General features: G+C 49.0%; 1 protein-coding gene across 4 annotated transcripts; it reads right to left on the minus strand.

The window, feature by feature from the left end:
* Positions 1-528: 528 nt before the first annotated feature.
* On the minus strand, positions 529-20626 carry per1b (period circadian clock 1b). Of its 4 annotated transcripts, XM_030086354.1 has the most exons (21): positions 20445-20626; positions 19528-19659; positions 10572-11454; positions 9363-9616; positions 9143-9264; positions 8858-9059; positions 8580-8774; positions 8228-8306; positions 7994-8100; positions 7718-7871; positions 6719-6989; positions 6535-6643; positions 6285-6444; positions 6076-6191; positions 5830-5979; positions 4821-5231; positions 2999-3786; positions 2688-2901; positions 2388-2586; positions 1999-2149; positions 529-1875 (listed from the first exon to the last, which is right to left on the minus strand). In XM_030086354.1, the coding sequence occupies exons 3-21, from the start codon at positions 10949-10951 to the stop codon at positions 1579-1581; spliced, it is 4359 nt and encodes a 1452-aa protein (XP_029942214.1). In that variant the 5' UTR covers positions 10952-11454; positions 19528-19659; positions 20445-20626; the 3' UTR covers positions 529-1578. The 4 variants fall into 4 exon arrangements, with proteins under 4 accessions (XP_029942214.1, XP_029942204.1, XP_029942228.1 ...); XM_030086344.1 differs by lacking the exon at positions 19528-19659; XM_030086368.1 differs by lacking the exons at positions 19528-19659; positions 20445-20626 and adding an exon at positions 19765-19775 and having other exon boundaries at positions 10572-10767.
* Between the last annotated feature and the right edge of the window lie 1885 nt (positions 20627-22511).

The raw sequence follows: 22511 nt of genomic DNA on the forward strand, positions 1-22511 counted from the left end.
CTGAATTTACAGCGATGGTAGTTTGATTCAGTTCAGATGAAAAAAGAACGAAAATGACTGACAGAAATAGAGACTTTATGGGAAACTCGAAATATGTTTGGCTGAAATATTCCTCTGGCACAAAAGCAAACATTGAGGGAAGGACGTTAAAAATAAACACAATGTGGCTTTAAAATACCCTTTTGAGGCTCGTCATTAATACGATCCGTGGACATTACAACCATTGTCTTAATCACGCTGCAGCGAGGTCAGCGTCGGTTTGTCCGAACGTCTTTTGTCTTTTTTAAGCTGCGGTGACGGTTCTGGGCAGAAACCACAGCTGAGTAGCAGGAGCCTGCGGTCGGGCAGGAAAGTCTCCGGCCCGATCCGCCCGATCCGCCTTCCAGCTCGTTCTGGACGCTTCTGCGACTCCCGGCCGAGCGCCGCAAAACACCCAGGCATAAAAATAGACTGCAAAAGAGATGCAATCAAAAAAATAACTGTGTGCAGGAAGGGGGGGGGGGATAAATAAAGACTTCACATTTCAACGTCTTTCAAGTAGTTTTATTGTCTTTTTTTGTACAAAGAATTCACAAAAAAATATTAAGAAACTGTCGCAGACGCCACTGACTCCATAAAGCAGAGATACCACACGACCAGAACAGCGCCACAGAGAGGAGGAGAAAGAGGGAAAGACTCCAAGAGTTTGTTTTTTTTTTTCTCTCAATTAAAATTTAAGAAAATAAGAGTTGCATCCACCTCTTTCACAAGCCGTCACTGGCAGAACGAAAGCTCCTCCGTCTCACTGCAGGGCGAAACGCACCAATCCCAACACGCTCTCCTTTCTTTAGCCACAGATACATATGAAATAGAATTTAGACTCCAATTTTAAAGACTCTTCTAAAATACACCGTTTATGTGGATGACCGTATAAAAATATACACAATCTGACAAAATAAACCGGTTCTCAATGTACATTTTCTCACAGGTCAAAGTACTTTGTTCTCTTTTTCTTTGTTGTTGTTTTTTGGAGCTGGACTGTTAGTGAAAAGAAAAAATAGCTTCCAAGAGAGAGAAACAGGATCAGGACAGGAACAGGATCCCAGAAACATTCAGTAAGAAGTCAGAAACAAAACTCCCTTGGTTCCTCTCAGGAGTTCGGTTCGGCGCCGAGTCCATCGGGCGCCGCTTCGTCTCTTTGTAACACATTCACCTTCGTCTCATCTGATTATCTTACCACTTTAAATAAATACGCCGTGAACTATGAGAACAGCTGGACGAGAGGAGGAGGGGGGGGTGGAGCGAGAGGTGTCACTGGGAAAGTGTGTGTGTGCACACGTGTGTGTGTGTGTGTGTGTCCCCGGTGATTTGAGGCACCGTGCCTGCTGCGCTACATCCGAGTCCGACTCGACGTAGAAAGAAAACAAAGTGGCCGATAACGTGGCGCCGTTTCCGGCCTGAACCGTGGAGCGTGGACTGATGAGCACCTCGGTGTCCCGGCGGACGTTTTCTGAAACGTCAAGATAAACGGTGGGTCCGTCGTCTTTGGCCACCCACTGATAAAGTCTCGCCCGGCGGAGGGAAAAAAAAAAAAGGCAGTCAGGTTTCTGCTTTCTCCTCCGCCGCCGCCGCCGCCGCCTCGGACCTCTGCTCCTCCACCGTCATGTCCTGGCTGCCGTCCTCCATGACGGCGGCCTTCTCCTCGCCGCCCTCCTCCTCCTCCTCGTCTTCCGGAGGGACGTCGTCCATGTTGGTCTCCGTCAGCGTCGCCTCCGCCTGGTCGGCGTTCTCCTCGGAGCGCAGCGACAGCGGGAGGCACAGCTCCATCTCGTGGATCTCCACGTCGAAGGGAGTGGTGGGGACCACGGCGGGGGGCGACTTGCAGCCCGTGCAGCCCTGCAGACAAAACAATTTCATTAAGTTCCTCATTTTAACCATGAATTAAACTAATTTATTTCGAAATAAACTCATTATGTTTTCATTTTCTGGCTTCATGCTGTTTCGAGTCACGCGACTCACGGAGATGTTGATGGCCCGGGGCAGGCGGCCCGTGCGGATCCAGGGGTGAACCTGACTCAGCTCCCGCTTCTGCTCCTCCGTGAAGCGAGGCTGCTGCTTCTGCAGGTTCCTCAAAGCCTCGCGGTCCTCCCGCAGCACCGTCTCCATGTCTCTGAGGGGCAGAAGCAGCGAAAGTGAGTCACTGCCTGTTTTTGTACAACTCGTTTGTTGGGAGTACGCCAGATTATCATCTCTCTTAAAACATGCTTACTTTTTCTTTATTTTCTACTTTTATCCAGCTTTTGAGTGATTTGTCCAATTAAATTCCAACTAAATGATTTTCAAATACCCTTTTTGGACTCCTGAAGTGTGAACCGACGGCGTGGGTCACCGTTTGCCCTGAGTGTTACCTGGCAGGCAGTTGGTAGGTCATCATGATCTTGTTGTCGGTGTTGGCCATCAGCAGCCAGATGGGGTCCTGCAGGACGCACTTGATGAACTGGTCCTCGCCGCCGCTGCCGCCCCCCGCCGGCTGCTTGCGGGAGTGATCGTTCTCCGACGAGTCGATGCTGCCGAAGTACTTGCTGGTGTGGCTGCCCTGGCTGCTGCCTGATGGGACGAGGAGGGTTAAAGCGGAGGATTAACCGGAGGTTCGACACAAGGTGATGCTGAACAAGTTTTAGCGATAAAAAGTGGAGGGAGGTACTGACTGGTGCCGCTGGTGCCGGACAAGCTGCACCCGTGGGAGCCGTTGGATCCGGAGCCGGAGCCCGAGCCCAAGGATCTGGTCCCGGAGGAGCCCGAGCCGGAGGCGGCGGAGCCAGAGGCGGCCGAGCCGGTGCCCGAGCGGGAGTCTTCCGCTAGCAGAAGATCCAGCAGGTCGCTGGAGATGGACATGGCGTCGTTGGACTCTTGAGTTTCACCCTGATAAGAAACAAATCAACAAAAGAGTGTGGAGACGTCAGAATCGAGGCGCGTTTTCGAGGAAATGGCGTTTCCACCGTACGGACGGAGTTCCTACATTCTCATTTTCTTTGGAGGCGTCGTCGGAGCTGCCCTGGTTGGCCGAGGCCGCCGCCCCGGCCGGCCCGCCCTGCGCGGACGGCGCGGCCTGCTGCGAGGCGGCCAGCGCCGAGGCGACCTCCAGGCGGTTGCAGGGAGACTCCTCCAGCTGCAGCAGGTTGAGGGGGGAGGAGCAGCGGGACTGGAAGAGGGGGGACTCGGCGCCCTCGCGGTCGGCGGGGGCGTGGCCGTAGGACTGCGGCGTGCTGCTGCGGGACGGGGCGCAGGGCGCCGGCACGGCCATCGGGTTGGGGACGAGCGGCGGGGCGGCGGCCAGCGGCGGCGCCACGGGGTAGGGGAAGTTGGGGTTGTAGAAGTGTCCCGGCGCGGCGCCCGGCTGGGACATGGGGGGCGTCATCTGGGGGAACAGGTAGTTGGGCAGAACCAGGGCCATCATGGGGGGCCCCATCTGCGGCTGGGGGAAACGCGACGGGTCCGCCCCGGGCACGGCCTGGGCGAACGGCGGGTAGACGGGGTAGATGGGCAGCATGCTGGGCGGGAAGGGCGTGGTGGGAATGCTGGCTTGGGAGCCGACGGAGGGCCAGGAGCTGGAGGCCGTGGGCGCCCCCAGAGGCACGCTGAGGGGCATCTGCGCCGCGGCGGCCCGGGGGTCTCGGAGCTGCCCGCCGGGGCCCAGGGGGCTGTGCTGGTCGGTGGACTCCTGGTGTCGGAGTCGCTTCCCGCCGCGGCCGCGTCGGTGACCGGAGCTGCTGCCGGCGGCGGGGTAATCCCGAGAACAGCGCACTCCTGGGGAGGAAAGACGAAGACATCAAGACTGGAATCAGCTCTTTACTTCCAGTAGACCCCCTGGTTTCACACTGCATTTATTTATTTAATCCAACCGACGGCCAATCGCTGCCGACTGCGGGCGAAGGCAGGCGCGTCCCGGACACATCGGTCCATCGTGAGACAAACGCAGTGAGACAGATGAGCGAAACACTCACAACAAGCACCCGAGGGGATTCTGGGTCATCAACTGACCTTCACTGTTTTTGGACTGCAGGAGGAAACTCAAAGACCCAGAGAAAACACACAGGAACATTCAAACTCCAGAGAAAAGCTCCCCCGAGACTGAGCTGTGGATATTCTGGAGTTCGTAGTTTACACAGAAATGTAGAATTATTATTTTGTCTGTCAATTTAAAACATTGTTTTTCCGGCTGAGTCAAAGTTTGTCTGCTAAAACCGACTAAGCTGGACATGCAGCCTGTTCAGCGTCACATCTTTACTGTTCACTTACCAAAAACCTAGTAAATACAATTGTCATGTTTTTCCTTTGTTTGGTTCACTTTTCGTCAAAGGCAAATACTCCTGAGCCTTACAGGTTATTGATAATACTCAATACTTTCAAAATAATCCTACAAACTCATCTTCAGAAATTCTGAAGTGGCAAAAATGCAAGAATAACTTGTTTCTATAATTTAAAGCAAATTCCACTAATTAGATTTCTTTTATTTTTATTTGAGTCCACCATTAGAGTCATTTGTACTGTTTTAGGAGGCACATAGTGCTGTAGTGATTAGCACTCTCTGCTCAGTGGAAAAGTCCCCGGTTCAAGTCCGGGCTGCCTTCATGGCCCGTTTGTGGAGTTCTCTGGGTTTTCTGCAGATACTCCGGTTTCCTCCCACAGTCCAGAGTCATGATGAGGGCAGTGAGGGACGCTAAACTGAACGTAGGATTCAGCTCCGCAGTGCGATAGATGGATTACTGATCATTGATGTGGATCAGCTGAAGGCAGTTCGATTCGTCATGTGGATAAATCTGAACTCTCCGAGCATCTACCTCGTGACAGCGGGTTCGCAGTTGGCGCGTTGCAGCGCACGGTGGAGGACGCCGTCTGATCGAACACCCGCAGCTTGCTGAGGTCCTTGAAGCGATCGAGGAACGCCTGCTCCTCCTGCTGGGTGTGGGCGGACAGCACCTCCTTGGTCAGGCCCAAGCGGCCGCCGCCGGCGCCGCCGCCGCCGCCGGCCGGGCCCGAGCCTCCCGCCGCCCCGACGTCCCCCCCTCGCCGCCGGCTGTCCCTCTCCGGCTGACTGGACTGATGGAGAGGAGGAGGAGGAGGGGGAGGAGGGGGAGGAGGGATGGCTGCACTTGCAGGAGGCATTGAAGTGGTGGCAGGAGGCGTTGGAGTGGTGGTGGGAGGAGGAGCAGCCAGCGTCGGAGTCGTGGGAGCCTCCTCCATGACGATGTCTGAGAGGAGAGGAAACAGGAAGACGCACAGTTAATATCAAAGTCTTCAACACTAAAATACAGTTATTCTCCAAAACAACACCAAAGGAAATCTGAGAGAAGATCGACAACCTCTTAAAAAGACACTAAGAAGAGCAGCTCTTTGTTTAGTTTGCATGAAACTAAAAACAAACATGGAGTCAGATTTGAGCTGCTGAAGGACAGACGTGCTGCTACTGCTCATTTATCACGAGGTGAATCTTTAAAACCTGAAAAATGAGAAATGTGACTTTTATACTGCATCAAGTGCTATGCGTGAAACTGCGAGTGGAAAAAAATGATGCAAAAAAACACAAAAGAGGTGTGTTTATGTCCTTGACTGAACTCCACTTGAGCTACCGTCACATGGAAAAATGATTAAAGCAGATTATTGAGAAAAAAGTCAGAGAAAAAGAAGCAAACAAGCGTAACAGAGAATAACTTTTCGGTACACAAAAAGACAAAACTACAAAAGATGAAAATAAAAAGATCCACGAGAAGCTGAGGTGAGAATCACAGCTGCCACAAATGGAAAAACCTTCAAAACTCCCAGAACAGCGGAGTGTTGGACGCCACCCACCGGACTCGGGCGGCTTCTTGTCTCCCACGTGAACGATGGTGCTGCTGAAGCTGCACTGAGACGTGACCGAGGCGACGCTCTCCGCCTTGGCGGCCATGGTCAGAGGATGCAGGGGGGGCGGCTCGCCCACCAGATTAACGGCCGAGGCGCCTGCAGCAGTAAAGTTCAGCCGCGCAGACGTGAGTGAGGGACCGAGGCAACAAATTAAAAAAGAAAACCCAAAGAGGGCGGATGGAGCCGCTGTACCTTTGTTGCCGCCGCTGGCCTCCTGCTTGTCATCGTCGGACACCGAGGACGCCGTGCAGGAGGAGGAGCCGCACTTCCGCTTCACAGTGTTGGGAATGTTGCAGCTCTCCAAGTACCTGCGGAGCGCGACGTTACATAACCGGTGAAACGATGGAAAAGAAAACAAAAAGGGGAACTGCCGTATCGGAAGATTCTCTCTGTGCTCGTACCGAATGATGCTGTCCAGACAGTTGATCTGCTGGTAGGAGTATCCAGTGGAGGGCTCGTTCTGGACGAGCGGCGCGGGGACGAGAGCTTTCGGGGGCTTCGTCATGTCCACGATCAGGCCTCGGAACGGGTCGCTGTTCAGCGCCCGGAGCTTCGCAGCGCCTGCAGTGAAAATTGGATTTTTTCATTCAATTTTTTTTTACTTTTCTTCAACTCATGATGAACGGATGAGTGTTTTTTTTTAATTTGTACCGGCGTTGAAGTTTTTTCTCGGTGGTGGACGATTGCGAGACTCGATGAAAACCTGCTGCCCGTTGGTTTTGACCATGTGGACGTCCTTGCAGATCTGCTGGAACGTCATCTGCAAAAAAGAACAACGCCTTCAGCCACAGCCGAACCTCCGCTTCCTGAATCCTTCGGCGGCGCCGAGGCTCACGGGTTTCTGCAGGGCGACGGCGGCCTCGTCGGCGGCGGGGCCATTGCTGTCGCTGGACGAGGCGGCCGAGGCGCTGAGGTGCTGCTGGTGGGAGCGGCGGGAGCCCCGGGAGCCGCTGGAGCCCAGCGAGCTGTAGCCCTGCGAGCCGCCGCTGTGGACCGGCTGCACCAGGACGCGGTGGATCTGCTCGCTCAGCTGCACGACGTCCGGCGTGGTGACCCGGCTCTCGCAGCCCGGCGGCGTGGTGAACACGTCCTCGTTCAGGGGGCTCCTGGAGAGCAGATCAGGTTGAGGAGAGCTTTACTACTTTAAGTATTACATAATACCAACTAAACGGCCCCGTGAGTCAACGTCTGCACAAGCAGCCGGGAGTTTTTGCAGATGGTCGAAAACGCATCACTTCCTCCGTTTCTGAGTTTGTGCTGAAAGCGTGCGCGCATATGTGTTTCACTGATGACTAATGAACAAGTTTTAAAGCTCCTGCTGTGTGAATTTAAATCTCCACTTCGCTGAAACTCTAAGGAAATGAAAGAAACAGCAGCTCTGTGTCGGCACGTGCTCCAACACGGCCGCTGCAGCCTCCACTGTTTTCACAATCAAAGCCTCACCGGTGCCTGGATTATCTCCTGGTTTTCTCAAAGCGCTGCGAGGAGCCTCCTCACTGCTTTAATAAAGAACTGGCTGCAGCCTGATTGACTGAGTGGCTCCACCTGCAGTGTGGAGGCGTGTCGGCGGAACAAACCAAGTCGACAGAGCCGCTTCAGACGATGCACATGGACGATCAAGATTATGATCATTCATGTTAAAACGGTGTTTGTATTGAACACAAAATGAATTTTCTAAAAAAAATATTCAAAGATGTGAACAGAGAATGACTGTGAACACCTTTAAGAACACAGATAATGTGGCATTAGGGTGGATTGAGCCGGTGGGCGGGGTTAAACAGTGCCATCTCCCCCAGTTTGCCTCTGTGAAGCAGAGCGACTTGGCCGTGCTTACGTTCTGACTTTGTGGCGTCCCACGATGAACGCCACCTTCCTGCTCCAGGGGTTGACGAAGGACGACCAGCTGGTGTCGATGGTCAGGTACTCGCCGCTGCGGGCGCACATCCGCAGGGGGGAGTAGTCGAACGGCTGCCCCGCGAACTGAAAGACTGGGGAGACCACAGAGCAGAATGTTGAATGTAAAACCACTAAAATGCAGATGAAAACTACTCTTTCATGGAAATCCATGCATCACAGAAATGCGGTTTGCGCTCAGAGGAAACGGACTCACTCTTCTCGTGAATGGCCACCATCATGGGTCTGTCCTCGGGGTGGATGCAGAGCAGGATGGGGGTTCCCACCAGGTCCTGAGGCAGGTAGCCGAGCAGCGGCACGGCCCTGCAGACACGCATTCACACACCGTTACGGCTGCGGCGTTACGGCTGCTAAGGTAGATTTATTTAATGGTGGACATTGACTGTTCAATTCAATTCATAAACAGCGGTGGCCACACGAGATGACGGACCTCTCGTCGACTTCCTGGAAGAGGCAGCTGGGAGTGTGACTGGTGGTGAAGATCCTCTTGTCTGGAGGGATGCGGGGGGCTGCCGGACACACCAGAGAACCGTTACAACCAGAGAAAACACACGCAGCCATGAGACAGGCGAGGCTTTACGCATAAATGGGTGATTTACAAGTCTAAACGGCAGGCTGGCACTGGGAGTTCATGACATCCATATTCAGGGGAATCTGTTTTGAGGTTTCTTCATTGGTCTGTGCAGATTATTACTGATAAGGAATTCAACAACGGCTTCTCTCGCTTTATCAAAATGGTGCCTGAGATCTTGATTCAAAGTGTGTTGTCTTCGTCCACATACCCTCGTATCCCGAGTGGACGCGCTCTGCGATCAGCAGGCAGCAGGGCTGGGGCTCGGCGGCGTCCGAGTCCCGCAGGGTGAGCTGGTAGGGCGTGAGGCGGAACGGGTAGTAGCGCATGTCGCCGCTGTGCGTCCGGTCGGCGCTGATCCGGCAGAACATGGACTTCTCCTGGGTGCAGTCGACCGGCGGCGAGGCTGAAACGTCGACGGCGGGGGTCAGCGCGGGAAAGCGACACGTCGGCCGGTCGCCTCCCGGTTCGGGTCGGCGCTCTACCCACCGGAGCCGAAGCAGGAGGCCCAGGGTGGCAGGCGGCAGGGCGCCGTGCTGCTGTAGAAAGTGCTGACGTCTTGCGGGGCCAGCAGGTCCGAGAACACCGTCCCCTGGAGACACTCGGGCTTGCAGCGCAGCAGCGAGGAGCCCTGCGGCGAGACGTACACCACCTTCCCCGACAGGAAGGACACCGCCATGGAGAACGTGTCCTGTGGAGAACAGAGCGTTTAAGTTTCTGTTCATGGATGATTAACGTCTCATGAGTTTATTTTTTTTAAGTGTGCCATCTTACAGTGTTCTTGAGGGTGTATTCTGACGTGATGTTGTCCAGCTCCTCGATGGTGAAGGCGGACAGGTCCAGGCTGCAGCCGTGGCACTCCTCCACGCTCCACTGATGGTAATACTCCTTGTTAGCTGGAAACAGAGTCAAGCATGAAGATGTTCAAATGCATCATGGGTTTTTTTTTTTTTTTTGCATCTTTCTTTTGCGCGCGGTGAAAAGCGATCCTCACCTCGGACCTGCCGGACACACTGCAGCGCGTACTTCAGCGCGCTCAGGGTGCTGGAGTGTCCCTTGGACTTGCGCTCGGTGGGCAGGCGGAGCTTCAGCTCCTTGATGGCCTTCATCAGCTCCTTCTGCGTCTGGACCCGAGCCGACTGGTCGCTGCTGCAGCCGGAGGTGGAGGGGGGGTCGTGCTCCGAGCTGTTGGACAGCAGGCTGTAGGCCAGCGAGCCGCTGGGGGGCGACAGGTTCTGGGAGTTGGAGCTGGGCGGCAGGGAAAAAATGGAGCCGTACAAAACATCAGCTTCAGGTCCAGTCTGACCACATGCACACCATAATTTAAATTTTTTTTAAGCTTTTTAAAATATCCATTGCTAAATATGGCTTCAGTGTTTTGTTTTTATTTGAGTATTATAAAAAAAAAGACCTTATCTCAAGTTATGTAATCAATGGCTCAATACTACGATGTTGCGTAACAGATCAGATATGAGAAAGTTACTGCAGATCATAAAGTCGTGTGAGGTTTATGACAACAACAAACAGCTTTACAGAGATATAGTCCCCGCCAACTGTCAGTCTTCTTTGAACTTGCTACCGATTTGCTCAATACTACTGAAAGATAAATACTGCATGTTTCCTGACTGAACTGTAACTGAGATTTTTGTTGAATCAAGGTTGCTTCAGACAATGGTTTTTGTATCAAAAGCTCTGAGAATTCCAGTAATGAAGCAAAGAATAAGACCTCATGAGTGCTGCTTTGTCAAAGTATTACAATAAAAAGATTTTCTAAAAATTAGAGAAAAGAACAGGGAGAAACTAGTAAATGACAGAAATAAAGGAAAGTTAAAACATGTCTAAATGTTGGTCAGCAGGCCAGACCACGTCTCCAGGAGAAAACCTCGCAGCTTCAAAGCGATCAGACAGACAAACTGTGTCCTGGGTGTAGTGCTCGAATGAGGAAGTCTTAAATGTCTAAAGATCAAACTTTAATCTATAATAAAGTACACGAACTTTGTCCTGACCACACACAACCCGGCCTCAATCAAACAAACACAAGTAGAACATCGTAACATTACGTCATGGACATTGATGTGTTTTAAAACCAACGCATCGAGTCATTCTCAGGCCAAAGTATCACTTTTAAAATCTTCCCAGATGTTATATAATAATCTTTGTATGAGTGTCACAGACTGACTGTGATGGCTCGGCCTCGTCTCACCTCTTGTTGCTCTCCGTCGTCTCCAGCATCATGCCGGAGTCCTTCCCGTTGGACGACCCGTGGCTGTGCGAGCTGTGTGTGGACTTGTGTCCGTGGGACCTCTTCCCGTCCTCGCTCTCCCTCTCCCCGGAGTCGTTTCCACTGGACAGCCCGTCCATGTCGTCCGACTGCGGCCCCATCCGGTCCCCCGGAGATCCTCCTCCGGCCCTGCCGTCCTCCTCCTGCGCGGCGGCGTTGGCCTCGGCCTGACCGCCGCCGCCGCCGGTCTCCTGCACATTCAGACCGGGCGACGCCGCCTCCTGGTCCTTCTCGGCGGCGGCCCCCGCCACTCGGCCGTGAGCGCTGCTGCTGGGCGTTGATTTAGAGTTGTCATAACTCATGCTAGAGTAGGATGAGGCCGGAGCAGCTCGATTCAGCCAAGGCAAAAAAATTTTTTTTAAAAAGGAGCGACGCGATTTTAAGTGGGACTGCTGTGTATATAGACGTGAATCATAGTCGCTGCTGTGAGTCGAGTTAAACTAAGGAGAGAAATTCATCTTTTTTTCTGCAATACTGAGGAGTTGTTAAAAAGCTGGGGCAGATAACCCCGAGTGTAAACGGTTAAAATCCTTTTAAATCACAAAAAAAAAAAAAAAGCATCAACAACAACAAAAAAGTGTCTTCCTTATCTGGACGAAAAGTGTCACTCAAAAAGGCTGCACACAAGTGATGAATTTCTGGTTACGAAACGGCCTTGGCATAAGTGCTCCAACAGATGGGATGAGAGATCGAGCCGGGAGAGTGAGAAAAACAGCTCTTGGAGCGAGCAGAAAGCCGTCCTTCTACTCGGTCCGCAGTCCTCTCGCCACTTCGGAGACGCGCCGCTCGAGGTGATGAAGGCCGCCTGAAAGAAGAGAGGAGGAAAAAGACAGGGTGGGGGGCAGAAAAGCAACCACGTTAAAATCATAAAACGCCAGCCATGGTCTCACCAGTATCTCCCAAGGTCTGCAGCCTGCATGGCCATGAAATGTTTTCAGCGCCGTGCGATGCACGCCGACCGCGCTGTGCGAGTGTGTGTGTGTGTCCGCCCGGGCCCCAGCCGTGAGCCTCCTACCCCAGATTAACACGAAAAACGCAATCGCTTGAGTTTGAGCGCAGAACGGCGGCGATCTGCTTCTATTTGCATGCGGCGAAGTGCGTATGCATGCGTCTGATAATAGCACAGGTGAGCGTGCGCTAATTCCAAAACCGCATGGGAGGTTTGTTTACCCGTCACGGCCCGCTCCTTTTTTAAACCGATGACGGTCAAAACGAAAAAGTAACCCGGTAAGAGGGACCAATCGAGGAGTGTTGTTATTAGAGGTTGCTTGGGGAGAGTACCTTCAGTTTATATATGGACAACACCTACGCAAGTGAAAGTCTAGTGCTATTTATTTCCTTGGCAACGGCGATACCCCATAATCCTTTAAGACCTGCAGACGCAAACCAGAAGACGACGTACGCTACTACCCGGCCCTCAATCCTCTCAAGTTTGTCCACCTTGCTGGCCCACAGCCCTCTTTACCTGCCGGGGACAGGTGGGCCGCGAGGCGGCTGATGCACAGCTCGTCCAGGACAGGGTTTAAATGCGGTCCCGCGGGGACGGCTCAGACGTAAAACTCTCAGCCTCCAGTTCTGATGCAACCGCCCAGAAGGTCTCCTCCGGTCTGAGAGGGGCCGAATGTGTGGACGGCCGAGGACGGCAAAGACACATGTTCCCACAAACCTTGTACTGTCTGCACATGAACAGATTTCCGTCCACATCCAGAACAACCAGAGGGGCGGCGAGAGTAAAAAGGTATACGCGCCGAATTGAAGAGCTAAAAGCCGGCCTGAATTATTCATTCCCCTAGTTGAGGTGCAATTGCTGAACAATAAAGTGGATTTATTTTTGGTCCCTCTTCTGCATTTTATGAAGGACTCTGCAAAAGCTTGCATTAAAAAAACAGACCATGAGTCACTCTGGGGTCCTGATTGTTCGAGCCAATGCAAAAACGTGTGCACGCTGTACTTTCTTAGAGATTTGTTTGCACTCTGTTTTCCAGATGGACTGTTGCTCCAAATCTTTCCTCCTGATAGCTGCTGCAGATGTTACTGATTTTCTTCTTCTATATCAACTTCGATCGAATGCCGACTCTATGTTGTCCTTCTTTTGAATGTGTGCGTGCATGCTGTGTGACGGCCTAGTAACCTCTTCACGCCCAGTCGGACGTGGCTGCAGCACCTGCAAAACTTTTGGAGAAACACTACCTTCCTGCCATTCGCAGCGCTTCAGATGACAAAGTGCTTTAATTCTGAGCGTGCGCTGCAGATATCGGCGCTGCCGCCTCACTGCGAGGCCATGACATGTTAATTAGCATAATGTTTGGTCAGATGGGTGATGCACACTTGCACATGGCAAACTGTGTGCTCCGGTCGGACTGCGTGGAGGGAAAGGAGCGGTTTTGATCTGGAAATATGCAAGCAGGGCGTGAGTGGGCGTTGAAGACAGGCTGCCAGCCATGCATACTTCCATGAGGTGATGGCGGAGACAGACGAGGGTGGCCGCCGTGACACCGAGCGCGGGCTGCGATAATGCCCGGATGTGCTGGCCCAGTCCACCCGCCCACTCTGCTCGGACAGGAAGAGACTCTTTAAACCCAACGAGTCGCCCGTAAGCTTTCTGAAGCCAATCGGAAGGCGAGAAAAAAAAAAAAAAATATACGCACGATGACACGGATGGTCAATTTCGACCCGTAAGCGACGGTTATCAAACACGTGTGCGTTTTCACTGTGGGTGCGAACCCACACAAACACGGGGCGAGCATGTGAACCCCACAACGCAACACCTGAGAGGGGTCAGGTTATAACCCACGACTAGCAGGGCTAACTGATACACATCCATCCGTTACGCCACCCACGCTCAAATTATTCACAGGAAATGACCTCAGCCATGCCCAAACCCAGCTTATGCAAGCAGCTTCTGTGATGATGGTTTAGTAAATCATTTGTAACATACACATCCACTCCAGACCGGCGTGCCACAGTTTGTCTCTGTCAATGTTTACAACTGTGTGCTTGATCCACATTTAGCAAAAATAGAAACAGAGGGAGGATTTTTTTTGAGGATGTTTTGACAAATGCATGTTACTGGACTAGTGGATGGTTCGATTCCAGGCCAGGATCTTTCTTATGCATCCAAAAAGTAATGTGGCTTCCATAAAGAATCCAAAAACCTGGACGGGAGATTTTTCAGTGAAGCGTGAGTGTGTTCTGGACTAATTGTGTGGCCTCGGACGGACAACTCGCCCTTCACTCGGTGTCAGCCGGGATTGGTTCCAGCCCTTGATGTGCATGAGGCGTCTGACAGGCAGTCAAGTACGATTCACAATTAACCAGCCACCAAACACAAGAAAACCCGGAAAACTGAAAACTCTCTGACTGTAGACGAAAATGCAAAGATCAAACGCTCCAGGAGACCAAGGAGAGTACCAGAACACAATCGACACAAACACGATTATGGTGGTAAACACGACAGGGGATATCAATGGACCTAAACTCTTACAACACCTCTGCCAGCGAAACAACACCTCGCCACCAGAATTGGATTGGGCGCCGCTCCAACTGCTGGCAGCAAATCTGCTCAGTATGATGGCAACAAAAAGCAAGTGTGCATCTGATACCAACACGGTGGAAAGAGTGGCTTTTTCACACACACAGAAGTAACAGAGGAGTATTCAACTGATGATCTCAGCTGAGAGTTTACATCACAAGACAGCCATCAACTTCATTGCATTAAAGAAGCACAGAGACCTCCAGTATTTCTACACTTGAAATCAATGACAATTCAAAGCACATGTTTTTACACTCAAAGATTTACACATGAGAAGCTATTTACACTCAGAGTAAATTCATTTTGAGGCCCTTGAGTAGGATTCAGGTGGAGTTTCACTTATAGTTTTGGCCAAATTTTTACTCAGATGATGAACACAAATTGCTCAAGTGCAAAGATTGACTTGTCCACATATGTTTTGAAAATCTGAGGTGCTTTTTTGCAGTTAACTGTGCAGAAGTAGTCATAGAACAGACAAGTAATGTCATTACTGCTTAACTGAGTCAACTGATATTCCCAATCTGTCAGTTATCAGAAGTCACAAAGTAAGAAGGTTGTAGTAATTAAATAAACGAGTAATATGCAAACCAACGGCGGACAATCACAGGCATCCAATAATGAAGTAAATATTCACATCCCAAAGCTTAGTCAGCATATAATTAAAAATGGAATTACTGTCGCCAATTCTTATAATCATTTACAATCAAAGAACCACTGCAGAGAGAAATATAAACATCAATATATGGCAATTAAAGCCATTAATTGTGATTGAATGTATTTTTTTTTTTTTACTGTGGGATAAAGCTTCCCACTTTTACAAGTAAAATAAATATACAAAAAAAATTACTTTTTTGCATATTTATAGCCATTTAACTGATCAGTTTTAATTTAATGTGAAATTAAAGGTCCAGACAAACCAAATCAGTCGTGACCGCAGTGGGAATTAAACGTGTTAACGTAGCAATATTAACAGGAATCAGAACCACATCCAGATAACCCGCACTAACAACACAGAATGTGCCATCAAACAGGGACATCACGGCGCGCGGGGCTCCAGACCGCCTCACGAGACACACACGATATGAAAACAGGCTCGGTAAAGTAACGACGACCATCACCTGGATCACAGTGGGCGCGCCCCGGGGCGCTCCATCATTTTGCGGATCGAGCCTGCAGGAAGGTGTGGCAGGCACGGCTCCACGCGCGAACGTGCGCCAACTTCTCCACGCGCGCAAAGTGCGTCACGACGTGTCTTTTTTTTTTTTTTTTTTTTTTTAAAGAATATACCACAAAGTGAAGGAGTGTTTCGTTTCTCTCTTTCTTTCTCTCTCTCTCTCTCACACACACACACACACACTGTGCGAGCTAACGTGGTCCTGCAGCGCGCGCGCACACACACACACACACACACACAAGCGCGCTTATCACAGCTTCGCCTGGCTGTGTACACATGGCACGTGGACACGGCAGTGTTTTCCGCGAGCCTCGCCGGCCGCTGATTGGTCGGTGCGCTCGGCCAATCACGGAGCTCGGCTCACGGTGGCAGACCCGACGCCGGGACGGAGGGGAGCCGCGCTCAGACAGGCAGCCAGCCGGCGGCCGGCCTCCGCCTCCACCCCCCCGCAGACCCCCCCCCCCACCCCCCGCCCCTCCCGCAGACCCCCCCACCCACCGCCTGCCCCGCAACGAGCAGGCGCTGCGGAGATGTACCGCACATAATGTTCGTCTCCGCGCCAGAGGCACGCGCTGGGCAGGGTTGGGTTAAAGAGGCCCGCCTCTTCACAACACACCCGCATGACTCCACGCTGGAGTAGAGGTGCAACAAAGACATCAATAAGGAAACAATGACAGACCGGTGACTGCACACACTGAAGATACAACCACTCTTGTCTTGTCTTCATTCTTTGGGGCAGAGATTCAACAAGGAGCAGGAAATGTCCTTGGAAAATATTGATATGATGCCTTTTTTTCAGTCGCTCATCCCACTGGTGACTGTGGAAACCACTGGAGTCCACGCATTCATGTTGTGAAACCCACATTTTGACCCTAAAATCTGAATGCTGCACCACTAATCAAGTTTTAACAGACGGCCTAATGAGTTCCCAATTTTCTATCTTCTGATTCTAGTGATCCTCAGCTGACAGGAGTTGCACTAGTTGTGGTCGTCTGTAGCTGTATTTGATCAGCGTCACGGTTTGATGTGTTTTGAGGTCAGATATGTTCTTCTGCATGCTTCAGTTGGAACAAGTGGCCACTGAAGTTACTGTTGCCTGTTGAACCTGGCTTTCCCCTCTAAACCCTGGCATCAAGAAGTTATTTTCACTGCTCACATCTGTAAACCGAGTGGTTGTGCATGATATCTTCGTAGCTTTTGAAACAGACCAGACCGTCGGTCATCAATATCTATACCAAAGTCCAAAGTTACTTACACATCACACTTTTCGTGACATTTTCTGGGCTGGAATTTATCAGCGCTGCTGTCATGTGATTGGCTGAGGAGTTATAGGTATAGGAGAGTATAGCTGAACAGATGGTCATTGAGAAGACATAAACTGCACATTTTAAACTCAAATTCAAATGTCCAGACTGTTTCCCCCAATAATTCCTATTTTCAACTTCTTAATACACAGTTAATTTTCAAATAAATTACCATATTGGCCTTTGGGTCTTCCCATTCAAACCACATTCTGTACTGTATCAATGACATTCACCCGTTCACACACACATATGGAAACTTCTGCCAGGTAAGGTGGTTGATTCGGGGTTCAGTGATGCAGGGAGAGTGGCAGGAGGGGAGTTTGACTGGAGCTGTATACTAGTCAGACGGTAAGACTAGTGCCATCAGGTGGTATCGGACAGAACAGAAACTTTGCGTAGAGCAGAACAGCAAAGGTTGATTGATGCCTGATTGATCCCTCTGAGTTTTATAGATTCTAAGTTATCACAGGAATAACTGGCCCGTGTCACCCATTCAGTGTCCTAAGAGTGTCATGAGATAGGCTAGATTTACCAAGCCAAAACTGCCCCAACGTGGAAAAAGTGGAAACAACAAGTGTATCTGAACATGGTCAAACTGGGAGTTTCCCACTCAGAAAGAGGGATGCGTCAGAGAGTTCCTGGAAACATGTCTGATGATCCAAAACAAAGTTGAAATGGCACTCATAAATAAGTTATGCTCACCTTAAATATTCTTATAACCGTAAGCATGAAATACTGCACTCCCTCTCAACACTTCAGTGGAACAGACTTGCCAGTTCTATTTATAAAGCTTTATCACAACAGTTGCTAACAACCTCAAAAGAAGTAATGGCAGCAACAGAACAGATGCATAAAGTGTAGCGTGAAGACAAACTGCCCTGGCTGAGACTAGTGAAAAGAATATTAAGGGCTGGATAGGATTCCCCAGCATCATCAACGCTTGTATATGGCGAGCATTTCATTAATTCAGATGGAATATTATATTTTTGCTTGGATTATGAATGATTTTAGTACCTTCTGGTGATTCGCTGTGCATATCAATCCCAATAATGCCTACAAATTGTGGCAATGCATTAAAGGTAACTGTATGGCCACAGATAACATTCTGTTTAAATGTTACAATTAAAAACTTTCTGGCAAAAACACAGTAGATACAGGTTTACAAAGGGCCTCATTCAAAAGTGAGTGTTCAAATTTGGGTAACACACAATCCTGACCCTCAAACATTTCCCAAAATAGCACACTGACATAATGCCAGCAAGAATAAGTTACACGTTTAGTTTACAATTAAAAAGTTGTTGATACAAGTGTGTCTGCTCTGTCTTAGATTACACAAACCCAGTGGGAAGATGATAAATGCACCATAAAATATTGTAGCAACAAAGTAGTGAAAGGTTAAAACTGTTAACAGAATATCAACAAACGATTGACCCATAAAGTGTTGCAAGATTCCGTCAACCTCATAATTTGTTTGACAGCTGATTAATTTTTTTTTAAAGGATTTTTGTCATCTAAAAGTTGAAATAAGGTCTTCAGTTTGGTTTCTGCCAAGTTTGAATTAAAAAAAAAAAAAAACGAGGCTCTCAGGAGCATTACATAATCATAATGAACAGGTACTCGTCTACCTTCACAGCTATGTTATGTTTATACTTTTATTCTGGTAAATAACAAAGCCCAGTGCAATTTCAAGGCATTTTTAACGTCGCACTAAGAGTAATTACTCTGCATACTGTAATTAAGTTAATGGAGAAGTTTCTTAAATTGTACAACACACTGTCAATCCAGCGTCAGTGGATGACATCTTTCATCTAGCAGAGTAGAGCATCATCGTCATAGTGAATCATCAGGAAATACTGAAACAATGGGGCACAACAAAAACATTAAAATATCAGAGGACGATTTTTTTGTTTGTTGAACGTTAGAGCGTTGTGACAAACCTGGTCCATATTTATGAAAAACAACCCACTCTTTTCAGTCAACCAGCACAGCTCACAGTAACAATACTAACAATACCGAGACAATGTTTTCTTGAGCAACCTTGGTAACAAGTACAGTTTTCGATAGTGATGAGAAATGCAAAACAAAGCAGTCATCAGGAGATGAGACGACACATCACCCTGGAGTGTAAGCAAACTATCTTTCATACCCACGCTTAGGAGCTGAAATGACAAGGCAATCGTAATGTTAATGCATCCTAAGAGACAACAGAAAGAAATTTCCCACTGGCAGCAGTAAGTTCTGTGACCTTGTTTTTGTTTGTGCAATATCATGCAAGATTGAAGCATTCAATCTTCTACCTATTCACCACACATCTTCCTTCTTTTCTGAATTTTTAATTACCATTTCAAGGTAATGTCGTGACTAAAGCAGGAGTTCAAAGGACGATAACGGCACAAATAAAACGTGTGCAGTCAAAACAGAAGAAACACTGTGGCGTTTCAGTCATGAGAGGCCAAACTGCTGTTCGATCACCCATTCTCATTCACTTTGAAATACTTGTGTGAGGAGAGCTACAGATTGTTGTCTTGTTGTGCTCTAAGAGGTGAGTCACCATCTCAGAAAAACGTGATTAAACTGTTTTGCTGTGGAGTGGGCCATCTCTGCTGCCGCCTCCTCTTCACTTGCAAAAAAATCAGCATCTACTCGGATTTGTTTATTCGCAAACTCAAGCAAGTCTTCCTTTATAGGCATCCACCCACTATTGTCTTCTGTTTAAATGTACTTATGTAAGCTTTGACAGATATGTGCAGTCGTTTGGACTCCGAGCTGAGATATCTGCAGAAATATGCTAGATTGCAGCTTTTCAAATTGTTTTTCCTATACACAACAGTGTTATTTTGACTGCTGAAATTATGCAATACTACCAACCTCGAGAAGCTCTGTGTGGTTGCTTTGTTTATATCCTGGCAGATCTCAGTAAATTTGGCTCCTCACTGAAAAGGATGGTATGGATGCCAGGATGTCACACCTCCTACGCTCCAAGATACATCAGAAGCTGAGCTGCAAACACATGATTATTTGTGAATCTATATGGAAAAGAAAAGTTTTAGGGTTGTTTTACTAAAGGTGGGTGGGGCGGAGGGGTGCAAGCTGTGATATACAGACAGAAGAGCACAAATGCAGTGCAACAAAACAGTGAGCAACAATCCAACATGCAAAGTTTTAACTGTGAAATCCCTTCATTTACATTGGGAGCATTTAAAACCAGGTGTGTGCATGATCTCAACACCTGCGTGCAGGTAAAATCAGCCGCAGTCATCACAGAAAATAGAAATTATGACTTCCCAACAGGCTTGACACACAAGACATGATGAATATAAAGATCAGTGAGAAGATCACGAGAGAATAATAACATAATATAGCAATAATAACACATTCATATATCACAAACACTGCGCAGTGTGAGCCTGTCACAGGAGGGGGCAGCGCTGTGCGACGTCTACAAGCAAATCAACATTATAGTAAAAGAAAGTGACGGGATCAAGACGAATGAACACCCCTAACATAAAATAAATACATAAATATAAAGTTTCATTGCAGTAAGCAATGTAAACGTAAGAAGCAATATAGCCTATAACACGATATGAAGGCGTGTGAGCATGAACATACGTGATTTAAAGTACGCACGACTGACAGCGACAAACTATAACCCACTCTTGACGTGTCGCAGGAGATATTCGTGTGTATATTCGACTTCAGTGTGGTTAAAAAACAGGGCTATCTCTGCAGGTTTGGGACGAAGTGGACACCACACCGCGACCGCGGGATAAAACTCGCCAGCTTACCTTCAGATATGCCTGGAAACAGTCACAGACGCTCAGAAAGTCCCGCTCGAGGCACTCAAAAGTGTAGAAAGAAGCGGAATAAATCCTGATAGCAGTAGAGTCTCAGCAGTGCCGTCTGCGTTAACTGTCCAGACATTTTTTTTTTTTGTTCGCTGTACAACAGTAGTTTACACGCATGGACACACGTGCCTGCGCATGAACTGGCAAATGATAACTTGTCCGCCGCTCTGATTGGCCGGCGGGAGTCTCAGGCTCCGCCCCGAAGCGGATCCCGCGCGCCCTGATTGGTCGCGCGGGGCGGGGCCTGCCGCACGGGGCTCGGGAATCACGTTGCGCGGTGACTGCTACCGAGTTCATTTCCAAACATACACGAACATGGGAGGGCGTAGCCCGTGACCACACTGGATGTACCCTGCTTCATTCTACCGTAATGCACGAGGCAGCGCCGCACGGGCTGACACGAGCGCTGCAGCAGCGCGAGGGAAAAATCAACCCTTTTTAAAAGTTAAAAGACACAGTCAGGGTGGACAAGGTAGGACATGTGTCCAGGTATTAAAAAAAGGCTCTGGAATCTGAAGCCAGTGCTGTAAAATCCTCCCCATGCCGCGCCTCTCCTGTGCGGGCTTTTCTCGTCGCGCGCCTGCCCCGGGCTTTACGGCTGCGGACTCGGCTCCACATGCTCATTTCAACGTGCGGCGGACACCGTGACGTCTGTGCTCGGCTCACCCTCTGCGAAGGCACGCGGCCACGGGGTGGCTGCCCAGGAGCCGTAAACACGGCAGATGTAGGGCGCGTGGCCGTGCGTAAAGTCAGCCAGCTCAAATAAAGTCCACTTTTTAATTCTGGGGCAGAAACAAACACACTGACAGGAAGGTCAGATTAGACACGCAGCACGGGACCACTCAGCAGCTGTAACAACATTTCCCTGCTTATTTTGTCAAATAAACGCACTATATGTCATGTATCTTTTTGCACAATACAAATGACTGAAGCACATCATTTGTGCAGGGACGCAGCATTAGTGGGTCTTAGAGGGCTCTTGATTGAAAAAAAAATTGACATTGAATATATCTTATCTTTTCCATACTCTCCTGGGTAACGCAGGAGAGAAAGAGATGATGGGATTGGAGGAGAAAAGCGCTCCAGATTTTCAGATGAGTTGCACCAATTTGTCCACCAGGTGGCAGCATTGCTAAGAATATCTGACTAGTGCAAATTAAGCCAAATCAAACTTGGATGTTCAATGGAGCTTGATAAACCTTTCTCCTTATGCTTTTTTTTTTTTTTGTCTTCATGATCCCCCTTCTTTTTTGCAGTCTTTCCTTGCACGAAAGTTGCTGAAATCATACTCCGCTGACAGTATAACCTGAAACACAGTGCCCAGTTTTTTTTTTTCTCAAACTGTTTATTTCTTTGGGGAATAAATACAAAGACTCAGAAGCGCAGGTGCATCATTTCAAAAAACTGATTCAACTCCTTACAGCTCATCTGGTTGACCAAAGAGTCGCATTTTTTTCACCCAGAAAGTATTTTATTCACTGTTTTCATAGACATAAAGTATTACATGTTACCTTAATGATGAAACAAGATAGGCACCATGAAGTCATTTACTATACTAAAAAAGTTTGTCAAAGCAAAAAAGACAGACATAGATAAGACAATAAAGACATTCACAATATCAACAGACAAGCGTTATTATTTAAAATCACATAAAAGCAGCTGGTATTGTTTGCATTCCTCCCGGTGCCTTTCACTGATGCAGCCAGTGATTAGGTTACACTGGAAGTCTGCAGAAAGAGAAGAAAAGAGACAGAACAGTTCACTGCAGAGGTTCTGTGCTACACAGGAAGTTACCCTCAAGTCAATGTTTTTGGGAAGTGTGAGAAAAAAACGTGGATTGCTAAATAAAAAAACAGCCCACACAGGAAAAAACACAGGGCTAAAAATTAGTAATTTATATTTATATTATAGTTATTGTTATTTATAGCTCTATGGGGAAAAACACAGATTTGATCACACGCTTCCTGTTTATTAAGCCAATCAGAATCGGAGGAAAAACAAAGCGGC

Source organism: Salarias fasciatus, chromosome 3, assembly GCF_902148845.1.
Source record: "Salarias fasciatus chromosome 3, fSalaFa1.1, whole genome shotgun sequence".
NCBI classification, from domain to species: domain Eukaryota; kingdom Metazoa; phylum Chordata; class Actinopteri; order Blenniiformes; family Blenniidae; genus Salarias; species Salarias fasciatus.